Raw genomic sequence first — 21,078 nt, 5'->3', positions numbered from 1 at the left:
TACACTTGCCCAGTTTTACACACAATCAAACATCCCACAAAACTACACACACACACACCACTCTTCCCCTACGCTCACTTGCAGACGTGGAAACACTCCTACACTTGCACAGATACATCCACCCCTTCTTAACTCCCTAGCTAAGAAGCGCGCTCCCATTTGGTTTCTAATCCTTTGTTTTTTTCCCCTTTCCTTCTCACTCCCTCTATACTTTTTGCTTTCTTCTGATGAAGGACTAACATTCGAAACATTAAAGTGTTCAGCTAATACCATGCCTGTTAAACCCTCTAGTGATTTTTTATCGTTCATAGTATTTACAGTGTGTGTATGAATTGTTGGTTAAACCAACCTAGCAAATAGTCTGTAAATTTTTCTGTTTTCAACTGAAGAAAATTTTGATAGATATATATTTGGGGTGCCAACCGAAATGATATAGTTTAAGATATTGATTTATAAAATAATCAAATTTTTTTTTGTTTTGTTTTTTCATTTTAGAAATACATTCAGATACCAAGATAAGAGGATTCATTTAGATAAAAATTAAAGTTTTTTTTTTTAAATATTAATATTGGCATTTAGATAAATCATTGAAAAAGAAATGAGCACAATTATGAAAAACAACCAATTTGTTGCAGTAAATTCATACAATATAAAAAAAAATGGATAATTATGATATTTAGATTAAATTAAATACTGAAATACATGTTTTTTTTTTTTTTAAATGTGGCTCAGATAGATGACATAGTTTACTGAAAGTGAAATTATTTTACATTTATAAAATACTTTTTAGATATGTTGTACTGCTTAATAATTTAAAAACATTAACATTTTTAAAATTTTAATATATTGCAATATGTCTTGCATGTGTGTATATGAGTAATGATATGGATATTAATCATATTTTGTTAGTAAAAAACACGTAAATATAAAAAATGAAGTATAAGAGTGAAGTATGAAAATGTTTTGATATATTAGGTGAAGATATAAAAATGTCCTTACCTCTTCATCAGGCATCTGCAGCCACTGTTTTGGATTGTCTTCATTTGCCAGAAATCCAATTAAATCTAGAGCAGTCAAACGGGTTTGCCTTCGTGATGACACAAATATCAAAACGGGACGGGTTGATGAATGAGTTTTGATTGCTGAAGAGGAAAATAAAGTTCAGTTTCTTTTTTCAATTAATTACTATTAATTAATTTGTGATCCTACCAGAAAAAATTTATACTTTAAGAGATGCATTCTGTTACTGCAACATAACAAATGAAGAGACATCATCATCTTTATTATCAATTAAACTGATATTATTTTCCAGGTATTTTGGATAGGTATCTATTTTTTACGTGTTTCAGTCACTGAACTGTGACCATGCTGGGGCACTGTCCTGAAGGGTTTTAGTCAAACAAATAAATTCCAGTATTTATTTTTATAAGTCTGGTACTTATTCTATCAGTGTCTTTTTGCCCAACTGCTAAGTTAAATGGATGTAAACAAGCCAACAATGGTTGTTAAGTGGTGTGGAGGGATAAACACAGACACAAACACACATATATGATGGGTTTCTACACAGTTTCTATCTACCAAATTCAGTAATAAGGCATAAATTGGACCAGGGATATGGTAGCAGACATTTGCCCAGGGTGCCACACACTGGGACTGATCCCAAAACCATGTGATTGCAAAACAAGCTTAACCACACAGTCATGCCTGCCCCACAAAGGTACATACAAAGGAATATTTTAAAGCTATTTTTACCTTGTGCAAAAATGAGTTCTGATCTAAATACTATATACAAGCTTACCCTTGTCATTTGACTGATTAATACTTCTATCTTAACAGTCACACAATGCATGTGAATTACCTTCTCTTCCTTGCATTCATTAAGTTTCATCTCCCAAACTCTACAAAAATATTACTTTCGATCAATTCTACTTTCACAGAATGTCATCTCAGAAATAAATTTTCAATATTTCAAGTCAAAAAATGAATGCATGATCCACACTTGATAACTCCTATTTCAATTTTTGTAGCCTAAAAATTATTGGCAATGCAACCTTTTCTTCATATTACGAAATCGTCCAAGCAATTTTATGAGAACAGCTTGAATAATTACTGTCTTTCATCCAGCTGCATACAATCTGTTTCTTAAGTTAGAAACAAATATTTGGAAAATCATAGTCAGTATATTCATTAAGTGTATCTTCATCTTTATGGTCCATATTTTACAATCATTTAATTTCGCACATCTTACATAAACACTGTGCAGAGTATTGACATAAGCAGAGAGAAAGAACATCTTCACAGAGATCCTTAAAATTTTTTAATCCCTTTATTATCATATTCCTATTGAAATGCATTATTTTTGTTTCAATTAGTTTTAGAAATAGAAAGAATTTAGTAATATAATATTGTTGTAATTAAACAGGTGTTTAGAACACAAATTAACAAAATTTGATAGATAGATAGATAGATAGATAGATAGATAGATAGATAGATGGATACATTCTCATATATGTTGCTATAAAATCATCTCTGGTTATTAAAGAAAGTTTTATTAGGGGAGATCTTTAGCTTCAATTTTTCTGTTGTCGAAGATTCATCGTTTTGTCAATGGACCTGGAAGTTGTTCACAAACAGCAGCAGTAATTTTCTTCAGCTGAATACATGTCATTGGTTAAAATTACCCAAATACAACTTTAACATGAAATAACTTCAAAAATACAAAACTTTATCCAAAACGTTAAGAGTAAACCCTGTTCTAAGTGACACATTCTACCAGTATCCAAAGTTTCAAAGTGTTTAATTAAAAAAAATTAATTAAAAAATCTGTGCATGAGATGGAATAAACCCTATATATATATATATATATATATAGGTGCTCTTTTTATCTGTGTTTGTCCCCCACATCACTGCTTGACAACCGATGCTGGTGTGTTTATGTCCCCATAACTTAGCAGTGTGGCAAAAAAGACTTATGAAATAAGTACTAAGCTTTAAAAAAAATAGGTCTTGGGGTTGATTTGTTTGACTAAGACCCTTCAAGGCAGTGCTTCAACATGGCCACAGTCAAATGACTGAAACAGGTAAAAGAATAACACTGCAAAATATGGAAAATCCTACAATATCCAACTAACACTAGAAATGGAAAACAACAGCACAACTATGCTGACATTTCTTATGTTAATAAAAAGGATGAGAATGTCCTAAGGCTTGATATACATAGTTCCCTGTTATCATTGATTTAATGCCATTCTTTTTAAATGCTACTATGGAATGGATGAGTGTGCAATAAAGTCTATCTTTATCTTTTACTTTTTACTTGTTTGTCATTAGACTGTGGCCATGCTGGGGCACCGCCTTGAATTTTTTTTTAGTCAAATGAATCAACCGCAGTACTTATTTTTTAAGCTTGGTACTTATTCTATCAGTATCTTTTGTTGAACTGCTAAGTTATGGGGATGTAAACACACCAACATCAGTTGTCAAGTGGTGACGAGGGGACAAACACAGACACACACACACATATACATGACAGTCTTTCAGCTTCCATCTACCAAATCCACTCACAAGGCTTTGGTTGGCCTGAGGCTTTAGTAGAAGACACTTGCCCAAGGTGCCACAGAGTGGGACTGAACCTGGAACCATGTGGTTAAGAAGCAAGCTTCTTTATTTCATTATATTAGCCATAAAGGCTGTATATAGATTAAGAAACTGCAGGCTAGACAGAGACATTAATGAGATGAATATGATAACGGAAAAATGAAAAAATGAGAGGGACACCAGCGCCTGCCGACCAATAACCCCTCAAAAACATAGTTCAATTTAACAATTAGAAATTTCACAGAAATTCAAAAGTTCAATTTTTCTTCAATCTTCCTCATCCGGGCCCCCAAGCAAGATTCCTGGTGCCTGTAGGAAATCTGGCATTGGCAGGCCCGGACGGAGGGAACCAAAATCCTCACTATTGCAGGTCTTCCTGACCTCCATTAATTCCTTTTGTGAGATGACCTCCGCAGCCACCTGCGAGGTCAACATGAACTGTCTATACAGACCGATTCATACTGCTCTAGTCCAAAAGACAGTCCAAGAACCTCTCTACAAGTCCCTCTCTGAGGAAGAAAATGACCAATTCCACCCTCATCTCACAGGGAGGGACCTCAACCTGCTCTGTCAGTGACACAGTCCCCACTGACAGAGCCTCTCTCTCCAGTGACACACTTCCCATCGGAGGAGACTCGGATTCGGTCAGTGGCACATCAACATTCACCGACCTTCTTCCTTTTCTCTTTTTCTTTTTTTTTTCCTGGTTGCGGGAGTCAGGTCCTCCACCGGCACACCCGGGGGGTCCTTCTCTCCCACAGCCTGCACATCATCTGGTTAGCAACTACTGTTGCTCACCTTCCTTTTTCTTTTTGTTGAGGTTGACTCCTCAACAACCTCCTCCACCTCTCTCTGCAATGGGAGGGCAGAGTGCTTCTTTACCTCTCCCTGCTCTGGGGCCTTACTACAGCCTCTTGGGCAATCCTTTTTGATATGGCCCGACTCCAGGCATGAGTGACATTTGGGAGGGGGCGACCCTCCAGTATCACTGGACACCTGGAGCCTGCCATTGTCAAAATGTCCAGGAAAGTCATTTTCCCCGCGGCCACTGGAGTCCACAGGGTCAAAGTTGCCTTCGACCCTTCCCAGTTGACCACAGGATCCATGGTTACATTTAGCAACGTGGGCCCGCTATCCCCCAGGCCTCACCGGATGGTATCTTCAATCCATCTGGCCTCCATGCCCAGGGGTAGCCCGCACACACAGGCTCTTATTATTTTTCTCCCACAATAAGTGGGACGGAACACAATTTCCTTCCCCTCCAGTGGTTTCGCCGCGAAGGTACTGGCTTCCTTGGGGGTACCAAATAGCAATCACACCGTTGCATATTTGTACCCCCGGGAAATAAATTTTACAGTTGGCAGGTATTCTGCCAACTATTTTTCAATACAATCCTTATTGTATTGGACGATGGTGCCGAGAGACTTAGAATAGGTCCTCAGCACCACTGTTGTATTGTTCACGTCTTTCAACCACTCCTTGGGTGGAATAACCTCCCACTCCAAGGCAGGGTTTTTCTTTTTCAGTTCCTTCTCTGCCATGTCCACAGGAAAACAACAGTTCAAACACAGTTCACAAAAATAGTCCAAATAAAAATAGAGGAGAAACAAAATAAAGAGAGAAGACAAAAAAACTGAAATTACAAAAGAGAATAAACCGAAATTTAGAAGAAGAAAGAAGAGAAAAAATAAAAGAAAAACAATGTTCACAAAAATAGAACAGACAGGGAATCCTTGGCTTGGTATAACACTTCAACAGGTAAATCCAATAGACAAGGTTCTTCTCTATGGTATTCCAGTTGGGTAAATTCCATGAGGTATCACTTTTTCCAGTGAAACATGCCCACTAGAATATACAAGTTATTAGACGAAAACATGCCACACAAAATTTACTTCAAAGAAGTTTTCGAAAAAGTCCATGGTCCACCATTATGGCGATAAGAACACAATATTTCGCTCACTATAACAAGCTATAATTTTAAGCTGCCAAGGCAGGCGAAATTGCCCCAGAGCTGGGCACAATTTACTGAAAAAAAAAAATTTCACACACAATAAATTTTGCCCAGCTCCAAACAACAAAATCACCTACCCCGACGGACTTCTTTTGGTCTTAATTTTTGTTCTTTTCTTTCCTTCTTAGGACAGAGCTCAACACTCATGTCCTCACTGTTCACATGGAAGAAAACAACAACCAGCACATGCGCGGGAAGGAAGCTTCTTACACACCATGTTTATGTTTCAAATATGTCTCATTTCTTCAGTTAAATAGAGCTTTCAAAGACATTGTAAAAAGTAGAATGTCGTTTGATATGATTTGCAGTTAATAGTTTATTAGCTGCAAATGTCATTCTTTCCATCTCAATAAAATTAGCTATCAGAAAATAGAGTGGAGCTAGTCGATTTAACTCAAATCAAATTGAATCTATTGCCAAAGAAAATGTTAATGTGATGAGCACAACAGCTCAAAAGTTTATATACAATAATTATTTAGGAACACTGAAATATACATACCATTGAAGACTGGTTTGTTCATAGAAGCCATTCGTGGACAATAATGTTGCCCTGGGAATCCAGAAACATGTACCTCTAGAGGAACTGGACGTACAGATGGTCTAAAATTAAATAAGCCCATCTGCAAAAAATGCCATAAAAAATTGTCTATTTAGTCAAAATTGTAAAGGTCTAAATAAACTGTATAAATTTCTTCATCAGAAGTAACAAATCCTCACAAGAAAACCTCCAACAATCACAATATTAATATTGTTACATGAAAATTTTTAAAGCATAAAAAAATAGAAAAATAGAAGAGAATCTTCATATACAAATGTATATAGAGGTGGAGGTATAGCTGTGTGGTAAGAAATTTACTATCCAACCACATGGTTTTTGGGCTCAATCTCACTGCAAGGCACCTTAGGTAAATATCTTCAAATATAGCCCCAGGCTACATTTGGTAGGTAGAAACTGACAAAAGCATGTTTGATCGATTGATCGAACATGCTTTTGTCAGTTTCTACCTACCAAATCCTCTCACAAGCCTGCCTGCCTGCCTATCTATCTATCTATCTATCCACACACACACACGTCAACATCATCAACATCATTGCCCTCATTTAATGTTTGTTTTCCATGCTGGCATGGGTTGGATGATTTGACACGAACTGGTAAGGCCAGGAACTGCACCAGGCCCCACTGTCTGTTTTGGCATGGTTTCTACAGTTGGATGCCCTTCCTAATGCCAACCAGTACCAATGCTTTTTACATGGCACCAGCAATAGTGCTTTTTAAGTGGCACCAGTTCCTACAGGGTCACCAAGTAACTTGCAAGATAAAGCTCCTTCACTGAGAAGGTGGTGGCTTTGTGCCAGTTGAGAAATTAGAGGTATAAAAGAACAAGGATAGGTGTCTTGCTGTAGAGCAGATACATGGAGACCCCAGTTGGAAGAGAAAGGAGAGCAAGTTAGAGAGTAAGATAAAGAGAGCACATAACTGAAAGAGTAAGAGAACAATAGGGAAAGAGATGGTGGTGAAGATGTGTTGAGATATACCCTTGCGAGATATTGGAGGTAGTGAAAATAATTGAGGTGATACAGAGGTTTGAACTTGGTGAGTGAGCAAGATAGAGCTGACTGTAGCAAATGATGGAGTAAAATATAGGAGAGGCTTGGGGAGGGGGAGTTGCAGTCAATATATGATGACATTGAGGGTGATAGCAGATAAATGAAGTGTTAATGGTGAGGAACAAAAGAAAAAGAGAGAAGGCATAGAAAGGTGGTGATTGGTGGAGACAATAGGTAGGGGAAGATAATGAGAAATGAAAGTGGTTCAGGGTGGGGAAAAGGAGGCAGCTGAGAAAGCTGTCGGATGTAGTACGTGCCTACTCTGCTTTCAGGTGATAGAGAAGTGATAGATGTTAGGGGGATGAAATGTGGTGTGTATGTATATGTGTGTGTGTGTTTATGTCTTCTTGCCATGATACTGTGTGACAGTTGTGAACAAGTGTCACTGTCATGCAAGCAATGTCCTCCATTTCCAGTCTTCTGTAAAAATATGTCTGGTCATGAGAAAATATTACCTTACTTGGGAACAGGTGAGGGTTGGCAACAGAATGGATATCCAACCATAGAAAACCTGCTTCGGCAAATTCTGTCCAACCCATGCAAGCATGGAAAAGTGGATATGAGGACAATAATGATAGGTGTGATGACAGCAACAACATAATTGACTCCCTCACATATATTTTTATTTAAGAAAAGCCAAAATAGTTACAATGTTTAAAGCTAATTAAGCATTACTGGGTACATGCTAACGCAGAAAGACAGATGGTAAAATTGATAGGGCATCATACGGCTAGCACAATAGTTTTTCTGTTTCTTTTCTGAATCCTAATGTTCCAATGGGATAGTGCTTCCAATTTCCATAGCATTTAGTAGATAAAAAACAAAACTCTCCCTGGATAAGACACCTGATCCATCTTAGTCCAACACAATACTCACAAATTCCCCTATTCCATTGCTTACCAAATACACTAAGTTACACCCTACTTAGTGCTAGAACTTAGTGTTTTCACCATGGACACAGAAATGTGCTAGTAATAAAATACACACAAACAACCACTCAGTTGTTTATGTTGTACCCTATTGATCTAGCCACCCATCAATACACACATTCACTAAATTATTAACAATTTGCATCCTACCATAAAGCACTAGCCTGTAAGTCTTAACAGCCTTGTCAACTTTGCTGTAAATCGTTACCACAGATGTTACATTTCACTCAACATTTCAAGCAACATATGCATTGATCAATTCAAGTTTCTTTGAGGAAGAAAAGAAGGGTGGGTGGGTGAATGTGTGGATGGTAGGGAGGGGGATAGACAGACATGTATTCTATGCTGATTAGCTCTAATGAAGACACATGTCAGTGGTGTTTTGACAAAAAATCATTCATGATATCTGCATTAATACAACCCTATGATAACAGTTAAAACATGAATGAGAAAAATTAATAATATACTTTCACTTTTATATTCTTCACAAATATTTTTGACTATCATAGCAAAAGTTTTACTGAGTGTAACCTGGTTTTTAGAATAGGTACTCTGTTTACCTGCATGTTGTATGAGGCACTGGGAATAGCACCTGACTGTAAAACTACTTCAGAGAGAGAACCATGATGAGACAAAATAAAGAAAACTGTCATGAAGCCAGCAAGGGTTTTTTTGTTGCCTTTTTTTTGTCTTCTAGACAAATTTAACTGGAGTGGCCAATATAGACATGTGCCAGTTGAGGTGTCTTGCTTTAGAGCAGATACATGGAGTTTAAGAAAGGGAAATGAAAGTTATAATATTCATTACATTTTCAGGGTACTACAACTGGGATTCAGAATATGCTAATATGTCCTGCTTTCTGCTTTTTAATATTTACACTAAAATAAGAGAGTATTCATGATGCTGTAATACAGTAAACAGCCTGGGTTTCTGTCCATTCACTTTTCATCATCATCAGAATGGTTGAGTGCTCAAGAAGTAATTATCACCTGTCTGTTCTATTTTTTAATTAAAGAATACAAAAAAAACTGATTTGAAAATATTTACATCGGAAAATTTGTGCAGTATTAGAAAGTAATGGGATTATTATTGTAAGTAATAATTTATGTACAATCCTTACTTGTTTGATTCCAAGCCAATCAGCAAGATCTCTAGCATTGGCTAATGCTGTAGACAAACCAACAATTCGAACATTTCTTTCTGTGTGAGATGATATGAAGTTGGTTCGAGACACAATAACCTCCAAAACTGGGCCACGGTCATCACCTATGAAATAAAACAGCAACATCATAAAATTCCTTTCAATTTTACCTATTTCATGCTAAAAAGAAGTTGATAAACCAATTAAAAGTGATTGAAATGTCAAATTCATCTTTATACTTTCTATGTATCTTCAGTACCTTATGTGTACATATAAACAATGTGTCTGGTGAAGACTGAACATATAAAATTTTACTGTAACTAACAGCATTTTGACCTCATTATCCACAATGCCACAGGACAAGAATGTGTCGATTTTAAAGCCATCTAAGCCTATTTCAGAAATGGCAGCCATATTGACCTGGTAAATGGCTTGAGATTATGTAGGGAGAAGCACAATCAAACATTAATAAACCAAAATGAGAATCATTGTGACTACATTTGAAGTGAAATCAAAGACAAATATTTAGTTAGTGTCATTGTAAACCTTTCTCCATTTTGATCACACTACCAGTTAACTATATCATTATTTGCTGCATAAATTTCCCTTCAGCAATCAAATTTCTAAAGTTCAAAATAAATATCACATTACAATTGTTTGCTTTGTAACTGACTGTACAAAACATTATTCCTTGGAATGGTATATTTATCAAAAAGAGAAAAAAAGTTAGAAGATTGCTGGCATTAAGCACAACCTATAAGGGTATTATGCTGTTTTAACAACCTGCTTCCCATGATTCTATCCCCTACATAGCACAATTTACATACCGTTATAATGAGGTAATAATTCACATATCTTGACAATAACTTTATGTTGTCCTTTTTTTTTTTTCATTTTTTAGCATTTTATTTCTCTTTTGATTCTAACTGGATTTCAAAGGTTTTGTAAATTTGCATGAATTTTGCAAATTAACAATTGGAAGCTATTTTTAATAATGAACCATGCCAATTTTTTCTTCCTCTTTAAGGAGGGGGCCATTAATGAGGATAATTAAAAGCACAAAGCAATGTTACAATTTCACAAATGATGTGCTAACAGTGTAATAATGAGCCACATGAAGCAATTATTAAGAAGGCATTTACATTTCACTGTTAGTGATTTTGGGTTAATTTGTCCAGAATCAGAATATAAGATCAGTGACTTTTTTTTTTATATTTTAGTATTTAATATTGAAGTAAAATACAATGACTAATGAAGCAATCTATTGTGATAACCTTTATCTAATTCTCTCAAACTATGCAATATTGTATTGCATACATAATTTAATATACAAGACATATCAGTATTATACAAGATATTTATGACTGCTGATTGTTGTACTATAAGGAATCTTTAATTTAATAAAGTCAGAACAAAAATTTTATTCAACCAAAACTTATTTCAGAGTGACTGTAAATAAACTACTTTATTTCTTTAGTGTATAAACTTTTATTTGGCTATAAACATTGCTATTTTCAAAACTTTTTTTTTTTTTTTTTTGAAACTAACCTAATTCTTTACTCTGGTTTCAGAAAACTTTGACTAATAATTATTGATCATTCAACTACATTTCGACATTTCTGTTATGTTTTTACTTCAGACAAATAAAAAGATGTAATGGATTTTGCTTTCCTTTTCTCCCACCCACCTTTTTTTTTTGAAATATTTAAGTGTCTAAGATGATTTGTTAATAAAATTATAATTATTCGCACTATTAACCATATCTGCAGAGATGAAAAGCTTTTTCAATATTTACATATACACCATAGATGTAAATATTAAAATATCTTTCATCTCTGAAGATGAGATTAATAACCTAACTAAATTATAATCCTATCATTTTTTAAAAATCCCTCTCTACTTTTTTCACAACATAATGATATTTATAAAGTGGTAACATTTATTTTAGTTATCAGAAAAAGGAAAAATAAAGTTATCACCTTTCTTTCTCCTAAAAGTCACAGTCTATTTCAAAATTTTAGCATTATGAAAAATAGGGATCCTTATGAAAGAAAGTGTAACTGATGTGATGCCTGATGCTTTGCTCTAAGACATTAGTGAAATCAGTCAATTGGGTTACAAACTCGACTAATTTTTATATATATGAACTATATTAAACACACAATTTAGCAATTTTTTATTAAGAGTTTTTCATATTTCTTTATTAGTCATTGTTGTTTAGCTTGGAATAATAGCATTCTCAAGCCTTTTAGCATTTCAAGATTTTTTTAGTCTCATCATCAGAATGAACTGATGGTAATAATGGCATGTTGCTTAATTTTATCAGTTATAACAGTCTCCCCAGGACCTTCTGTGACCTACTGCAAAGTACAACAACAACATCTATTATCACCATCACTTCATTCTCATAATGAAAACCAAGGTCTTGAACTATCAATGGGCTAAAGGATTTAGGAGGACAACTGGTCCAAACTAATCATAAAGGATTAATTAAAGAAATATTAAAAATCATGAATAATAAAAGTCTAAACCCAAATATATTAATGTCTTTAATATGACATATTTGAAAACAAAAAAGCTGTTCTATATGTTTTCAACACATATACTATAAATTACTAAGTTAGGGTCATAGCCCAATTAATTAGGGAGAGAGTTAGTGTAGATGCAGTTTGGGTTTGTGCCAGGGAGAAGCACCAGTGATGCTATATTTCTGGTAAGACAGCTGCAGGAGAAATTCCTAGCCAAAATAAACCTCTGTACTTGACTTTTGTTGACACGGAGAAATCATTTGACAGAGACCTCAATCTCTTGTCTGGTGGTCAATGCAGAAACTAGGGTAGATGAGTGGTTGGTGAGACCTGTACAAACCATGTACAGAGATGCTGTCAGTAAGGTGAGGGTTAGCAAGGAGTATAAAGAAGAATTCCGGGTAGAAGTAGGGGTTCACCAAGGATCAGTCCTCAGCCCCCTCTTATTCATCATAGTCCTCCAGGCAATAACAGAGGAATTCAAAACAGGCTGCTCCTGGGAGCTCCTCTATGCTGATGGCCTTGCTCTAATAGCTGAGTCACTACTAGAACTAGAGAAGAAGTTTAGGGTGTGGAAGCAAGGTCTAGAATCAAAGGGTCTTAGAGTCAATCTAGCGAAAACCAAAGTCTTAATAAGTAGGAAGACAGACAAATCACAAATCCCTTCAGGTAGATGGCCCTGCTTGATCTGTAAAAAAGCTATAGGTAGAAACTCCATAAGATGTATCCAGTGTAAGCTATAGACACATAAGAAGTGCAGCAATATCAAAGGAAGATAGTTTTTGTGTGTGGCAGATGCACAGGGGAGTAAACACTGAAGATGTACAGGAAACAGATTTCATCACTTGCCATGGGGAAAAACTAGAAGTGGTTGATAGCTTCCATTACCTAGGTGACCAAGTCAGTAATGGGGATGGATGCTCTGAGAGCATAGCTGCTAGAATAAGAATAGCCTGGGCAAAGTTCAGAGAGCTCCTACCTCTGTTGGTAACAAAGGGCCTCTCACTCACTGTATGATACATGTGTGCAAACAGCTATGCTACATGGCAGTGAAACATGGGCCATGACTGCTGAGGACATGCGTAGGCTTGAAAAGAATGAAGCTAGTATGCCCCGCTGGATATGTAATGTGTATGTGTACATACACAATAGAATGTAAGTGCTCTGAGAGAAAAGTTGGACATAAACATCAGATGTGGTGTGCAAGAGAGATGACTGCTGGTATGGTCATGTGTTGCATTTGGATGAGGACAGCTGTATGAAGAAGTGTCACACCCTAACAGTGGAGGGGACCTGTGGAAGAGGCAGACCCAGGAAGACATGAGATGAGGTGGTGAAGCACAACCTTCGGATGCTGGGCCTCACAGAAGCATTGATAAGCAGCCGAGACCTTTGGAGATATGCTGTACTTGAGAAGACCCGGCAAGCCAAGTGAGATTGAAGCCATGGCCAATGACAGTGTCGCATGACTGGCCCGTTTAAAAGTACCCTTCAATCGTCAGGCAATATACTGAGTCTTAGAAGACCTGTTGAGTCAAATTAAATCATAGTCGTAGCCAATGCTAGTGCCACCTGACTGGCACCCACACTGGTGGTGTGTAAAAAGCACCATTTGAGCATGACCGATGCCAGTGTTGCCTGACTGGCCCCCATGCTGGTGGCACGTAAAAAGCACCCACTACACTCTTGGAGTGGTTGACGTTAGGAAGAGCATCCAGCTGTAGAAATCCTGTCAGATTAGATTGGAGCCTGGTGCAGCCTCCTGGCTTGCCAATCCTCAGTCAAACCACCCAACCCACGTCAGCATGGAAAGCAGATGTTAAAAGATGATGATGATGAGTCATAGAGGAGAGGTAATAACTGAGATCTTTAAAGGCACTCTCAAACTGGTAAGATAATAAAGTTGATGTTCAGTCAGAACATTTGCAAGCCAAGTCTAAAGTAAAAGCAACACAGTCAAAACACAAAACTCTGTTTTGAATGCATACATACAGAGAATGCTGCTAAGGGCACCTAAAGATCAGATGGTGGTGTCTAACAATAACTAGATTAATAAATCTCTAATTGTTAAGGAAAGTATGTGCAACTGGATAGTGCAAACACATAATTATGGGCCAATGGAGAGGGTAGTTTTTCAATCATCATCATCGTCTTAATAAATGCTCATGTCAACAGTTCTATTTTGTCAGTCTTTGACATTATTCCAGTAAATACTATTGTAAATTATTCATGAAGGTTATATTTCTCTGTACTAAAATCTATGTTTTGCTTTATAAAACAATGAATAAAAATGTTATAGAAAAATGAATAAAAGAAAAGAACTTGTTTTTTTTGGGCTAAAAGCCAGTAGCTTTCTTTAAAACATAAATACTAGACAACATTGTAAATGTGGAGCAAACCATAAATAAATAAAAACAGCATTATATTTAACTTCTGGATATTAAATCCAGACATGCCAGGTTAGATTTACACCTCTTGATTCTGTGATGAAAATCTGCCAGTATTTCTGACCCTATTGTATACTATTATATAACTGATACCAGCACAACCTTGAATCAGCTACCGAAGCAGAAGCTATCAATTTACTAAGACTATGCAATTTCCCATTAGATAACAAAAATCAATAGACTACATAGGTATTAATTAAGGGATAAGAAAATTAAGACAGCTATTCTCAAACAAATGGCAACACCTTTTAAGAACAACAATAGATCATTAAACAAATATGTAAACAAATCAATTTATTATGTAGATATATAAATATTGACTGTTGTACACATGCATTTCAGTAATATATGGAGATGATAATAAGTAGGTAGTTTTATGGGAGTTGAAATACTGTTCCCATATGGGTGGGGATGACTAGGTATGATAAATAAAAGCTGATAGTCAATCATTATCATTATCTAATAATGTATATGTGTCAGTGTAGGTTCTTTAGAATATAAAATTTAGTTGGGGTTATTATTGTTAGCTTCCACATTGTCTAAATTTTAATCTTACAATTATATAATAACCTTTTTTTACTGCTTTCAATCAATGGGACAAAGGCTTTGCTGGGACTCTGCCTCCTAGTGTTTCAATCAATTATATTAATTTCAATACTTAAACTTAATTCCACACTCATTCTATTGATATCTATTTATCAAACGTCTAAGTTTACTAAAATTACATCCCCAGAGAGTTACCTCACTTTCTTCATTAACTATGGTTTCAAATTTTGGCACAAGGCCAGCAATTTCAGGGCAGGGGTTAAGTTGATTACATCAACCCCAGTGCTCAACTGGTACTTATTTTATCAACCCTGAAAGGATGAAAGGCAAAGTGGACCTCAGTGAAATCTGAACTCAGAATGTAAAGCAGGACAAAATGCCACTATACATTTTGTTCAGCATGCTAACAATTCTGCCAGCTCACTGCCTTTTACTTCTGACAAGAAGTTGCTTACTCCACTGTAAACAAATACATACTTGCATCATCATCGTTTAACGTCCGCTTTCCATGCTAGCATGGGTTGGACGATTTGACTGAGGACTGGTGAAACCAGATGGCAACACCAGGCTCCAATCTAATTTGGCAGAGTTTCTACAGCTGGATGCCCTTCCTAACGCCAACCACTCAAATACATATTTATCTAATAGGCTTCTGCACAGTTCTAGCTACCATGTTTCACTCACATGACACAGGCCAACTTAAGGCTAAGGTTAGAAGACAATGCAATGAAATCAAACCAGAAATAACTTGGTTGCAAAACAAAGTTCTTGACTACACAGTTATGTCTGTGTCCATTACAATGTGAATAAATAATCCATTCCATATGAGAGTATCTGCAAATAATTTTGCAGTATTGTTTGATAGATTATTGGGTGGCAGCAGTTGTGTGTGCTTATGTGTGTATCAGCACTGAAGATTTCCTTGTTATCACCTAAGATACCTGACAACTATTGTTTTGTTACATAATGTTCAATCAATACTGAGATATAAAGAGTAAATGAAGTGAGAACTCACAGGCATGACAGATTGAACATAATTTCTACATTAACAAAAAGCTTGATCTATACTCGTCTTGCCACACACAAATTCATAAATCAGGAAACCCGTTCTCAATATGCACACACACACACACAATAGCCATTTATAGTGCCAAAATTAAAATATTGAAACTAACAAATGATTTAGATAAGCTGAGAGAATAGTTGTAGCCCAATCCATGCAGTAAGTGTAACTCCATGTCCAAATAACCACTGGCAACATCTAAACATCTACAACACAACAGAACAATACTATAACAGCAAATGAGTCAATGCCAGAGCATTTTCATGGTTGCTTGAACGGCTAGAAATAACAGCTAAATCTTGTTGAAAGATACTCCAGTGCAGAGATGTCCAACCTTTTTACCTAGTGGGCTAAATTATAAATTTAAGTATATTCACCAGTACTTAGATATAAGCTTTTAAAAAGATCAAAATATAGTGAAAAAAATTTTTTAATAACAAATATAAATACAAAATAATGTGCTATTGACAGTAAAAATGAAATTACACTTATATAAAATCAATGTGATTATTGGCATTGCTTTCCTTTTATGATATTCTCAAAATCTGCTTTTATGGTACTATTCTTTACTCTAAGCATGTTAGTTAAATGGCAATAACTCAGCCTATTTCTTTCAGCAGTTTTTATGTTTTTCATACACAAAAAGAATTGTTCACAGTATATACTACTCCACATGCACAATAATTTTCTATCTAAATTGGCAATTTGATCAAATTCATTGAAAAAATGCAATTTCTTGTAAAAGTCAAAACGGGCATGTTCTCAATGATAAGTCTTCAAAACTTCTTTACTTTGAAGCTCAATGAGTTCTATCTTGTATGTGGTTGGTGCTTCCACATACGTAAATAAAAATGGATCACTCAACAATTTTAGTTCAGTTTCTATCTTTCTGAAGTTAGAAAATCTAGTTGTAAAATCTTCTAAACAAAGCTTCACTTAATTTAGTGTATTTTTCAAAATTTACAAGAAATTCTTCTTGTCTTTTAGATAAATTCTGAAAATGTACAATTTCTCCACCCTTCAACTATATTATGAAAAGATCTAATTTCTTAGTAAAACGTGTTATTTGCTCAAGCATTGAACAAAATACTGGTCTTTTCCTTGTAAATGCAAATTAAGTTCAGCTAACATTTCAGTGATATCTACTGAGAAGGACAGATCATTCAACCACTCTTCATATGCTAAAAAAATCAACATTTTGCTTTTTGTTTTGCATGAACTGTTGTATTTCAGGCAATAATAATTGAAATATATTCAAAGTTGCTGCTTCACTGAGCCATCTGACTTTTGAGAAGTATATAACGTCTTCATACACACTGCAAACTTCTACCAAGTATGCTTTGAATGAACGATGGTTCAAGCCCTGAGATCTGATAAAATTAACAACATTCCCAATATCTGTCATCACATGTTTCATATTTAATTTTTGAGCACATAATTGCTGTTGATGAATCAAGCAATGATAGCTAAGTATATCATGATCAACCATTTCTTTGAATAATGTAATAAACCCATTATTTTTACCAGTTAATGCAGAAGCACCATCAGTTGTAACTGAATTATTTTTACTTCTATCAACATTGAACTTTTCTAATGATAAATTAACATGCTCAATTATGTCCCTGCCAGTTGTTGTACCCTTCACATGACACACGTCCAACATTTTTCAATGATATTAAAGTGACATCAATTCCTCTGATGAAAATAACCAATTGTGCAGTGTCACTTTGAACAGCACTTTCGTCCAATGCTATACTGTAATGAACACATTTAGATAATTGAGTCTGCAATGTATCCACAATACTGTCAGCTAAGTCACTAATTCTACCAATTGTCTGATGCGAAAGACTTCTTTCATAGAATAAGTTTACCTTCTCGGGACAACATTCATGGAAAGCAATTACAATACATTCTTTTATTAATTCGTCATTTATCAGTGGCTTACCCTTCTGAGCCAATTTTTCAGCTATTAAATAACTAACTTTTGTATATGTACCGATTTTTAAAAATTGTTTTGTTTTGAACTAAGCTTCTTCAATTCATCTATTTTTATTTCACTTCTTTCTCTGTTTAATTCATTATATTGTGACTCATGTTTGGCAGCATAGTGACAATATTATATTCCTTGCGTACAGCAATGTTATCATTACATATGAGGCAGATAATATTATTGCATGTTTTAGTTATGAAATATTTTTCTGTCCATAGGATATTGAATTTTCTTTTTTCCTCTGTTATTTTTCTCTTTTTAGTATCAGATGCCATGATCAAATAATAGGCTATTAAAATTAACAATTAAAATTATTACGTAATGATGCTGATATTAATATTCTAGAAATCAAAAACAAATAAAGAATAAATAGATTCTTCCACATAAAGCATTAGCATTAGGCTTAGCCTAGACTAGAAACACTGAAGTCACTATCACTTGACATTGTAAACAAGGTTAGGAAATAAAATAATCAATATTCTTTTCTACTCTAAGCACAAGGCCCGAAATTTTGGGGGAGGGGGTCAGTCGATTAGATCAACCCCAGTATGCAACTGGTACTTAATTTATCGACCCTGAAAGGATGAAAGGTGAAGTCGATCTTGGCAGAATTTGAACTCGGAACATCAAGACAAACAAAATACCGCAAAGCATTTTGTCTGGCGTGCTAATGTTTCTGCCAGCTTGCTGCCTTATAACACAATCAATATTGATCCGACTACAAAAGATTTGCAACTGAAACAATGGCTGTTAATTATGTATCAACAAGGTTGATTCTACAGTGTAGAGTTAGCTATTCTGTCATAAATCCCATGACCTCCCTCACTTTACCCCCCTTTATTGAGGTTTCCATTGGTCTGTTCAAAATAGCATACTCTGAGAATAATTTTCTCATCATACATTATCAAAGTAAATGAAAATATAACTAGAAAATAAAACAGAATTAGAATTTGAATCACCAGAGGGCTGCATGAACATATTAAATGGGCTGCAATGCAACCCGTGGGCTGGACATCCCTGCTCTAGCGTCTTGAATAATGAAGTGATACAATGGATAATGTAGTCCTAGATATGTATTATAAGACAAATTAGTGTAATGCTTCTCTATCTCCTCTCCTCACCGTTACGGCCTGGCCTCCCAAATATCAGACTAAACACTTTCAACAAACTGCATCACTTCTGAACTTCCCTCTTGCCCATGTTTTCATTTCAATTTTGAATTGTAGGAATACTAAATGAATATTAATTTCATTTTTATTTAACTAGTTGTACATTGGGCAGCCTGGAAAGACAAAGCACTGTTTCTTCTCCTCTACAAAAAGAATGAAAGATAAGTAACCAGATAGGATGTATTCTATTTAATTGTTGGTATCTTCTGTACCTATCATTGTACAAAGACCACACAAAGTTATGAATGATATATAGTAATATATATGATATAAAGGTTAACACTACATGACGAAAACACCAGTTAATATAATTAACGAGACAATCACAATTATTTCATATTACATGTCCATTTGCTGTAATTAACTTAAATGATGTTATAAATACTTTGGTATGCATATGAAATTCAGCAAAGAGGAGAGAGACATTAAGGGTAACTAAATTACTAAGTAAGCACGTAATTGATTTAGTAGTGGAGGTGTGGGTGTATAGTTAAGAAGTTTCTTTCTCAACCATGTGGTCTTAGATTCAACCCCACTGTGCAACACCTTGAGCAAGTGTCTTCTATAGCACCAGGCCAACCAAAGCCTTGCAAACAGATTTGGAAGACAGAAATTGAAAGAAACCTATTGTGATGTGTACGTGTGTAACCTTGTCTTGATATCATGTGATGGTTGTAAAATGAGAATCACCATTACACAATTGAGCTTTCCATTTCCATTCTTCCATGAAAAATATGTCTGGCCATGAAGAAATATTACCTTGCTTGAAAACAAGTAAGGGTTGGGGACAGGTATAAATGTGTATGAGCAAGAATGTACATGGGAGTGCTGAAAAGTATCTGGCTTTGGGTAAAAGAAAATATAGGAGGATCAGTTAATTATGATTTTATTCAACATATTCCCCTCTCAGATTCACACTTATTGCAGCAGTCTTTCAGTTTTTCTAAGTCCTCTAAAAGAACTCAGAAGGTTGGGCCTCCAACCAGGCCTTTCACAATACCCTTAAAGCCAGGAACTTTTCAGCACCATCTCCTATATATGTGTATAAGTAAGAGAGTATATATGTATATGTGTTAGTGTGTGTTCATCACATGCTAGTTGTAAACAAACATTACCGTCATACAAAAATGTTATTCATTTGCAATCATCAGTAAAATCATAGCAGCCATTGTATTGTTCATGTTTGAAGGATGAGGGAAATATTATTTTGCTTGGTAACAGGCAAAGGTTAGTGTCAAAAAGAGCATCTGGCTATAGACATCTACCTCAATGAATTTCATCCGACCAATACAAACATGGAAAAACAGACATGATGATGATGATGATGATTCAAATCACATTGCTATCAACTAGAAAAAGCAAGCAAAGCACATATGCCTGCAGAAACCATAATAAAGACCTGTGCATTTGGTAGAATGTATGGCAAATGAAAAAAAATTATGCCTAAAATTATAGTTATCTGGAATGAAATGTTTTTGTTCATACCAAACCATCCAATTTTATCCATACATTATGTTTGTAATGTATATAATTATTTACTTCAAAACCAATTACATGTTGAATGTGGAAAGGCTTTAAGTAGTAACAGCTTAAATTCAGACCTACTTTCTAATGACAGTCACAGTTTCAAGGCATGTTCATGAAATATCAAAATGCCACTTTTTTGTGAAACTGAACTAATAAGATGGGTTGAATAAAGAAATGTTGCTTGGTTTGTCAGATTTGCTTATGTTTATACCCAATTTTATTAAAGTAGCATTGAAGAAGAATTATTAATCTGTCACTCTACGAAGAATCATGCTACAGGGGAAGCAATATTTAATTTAACTCATTTATGGTGGGAGGGAGGGGATCAATTTCAAACTGTGATAGGAGAAATTTTTGATTCTGTTGCAAGAATATAAAAAAAAAAAATCAGAATGTTGAATGGATTCATAGTTGCTGTAATTGTCAAGCAATTCATAATTGCTGATTGTATGTCTCAAGATCTGAAATTAATAGTAAAAGATACTGCAATTTTATTAACTCAAACCACTAAATGCAGAGATT

At 35.2% G+C, this 21,078-nt stretch overlaps 1 protein-coding gene across 5 annotated transcripts in view; it reads right to left on the bottom strand.

The window, feature by feature from the left end:
* LOC106884418 (activating signal cointegrator 1 complex subunit 3) overlaps positions 1 to 21,078 on the bottom strand; it is a 491,782-nt gene that overhangs the window by 397,555 nt on the left and 73,149 nt on the right. For all 5 annotated transcript variants that reach the window (XM_052972249.2, XM_014935791.3, XM_014935790.3 and 2 more), the window contains 3 exons: positions 9,266 to 9,411; positions 6,108 to 6,228; positions 1,000 to 1,142 (listed from right to left, as the gene is read on the bottom strand). In XM_052972249.2, coding sequence (XP_052828209.1) covers positions 1,000 to 1,142; positions 6,108 to 6,228; positions 9,266 to 9,411 — 410 coding nt within the window. The remainder of the gene's footprint in view (positions 1 to 999; positions 1,143 to 6,107; positions 6,229 to 9,265; positions 9,412 to 21,078) is intronic.

Source organism: Octopus bimaculoides, chromosome 1, assembly GCF_046866305.1.
Source record: "Octopus bimaculoides isolate indiv1 chromosome 1, ASM4686630v1, whole genome shotgun sequence".
Lineage (NCBI taxonomy): Eukaryota > Metazoa > Mollusca > Cephalopoda > Octopoda > Octopodidae > Octopus > Octopus bimaculoides.
The sequence above is the reverse complement of the archived record's forward strand: the minus strand, read 5'-3'. Positions and strand labels throughout refer to the sequence as shown.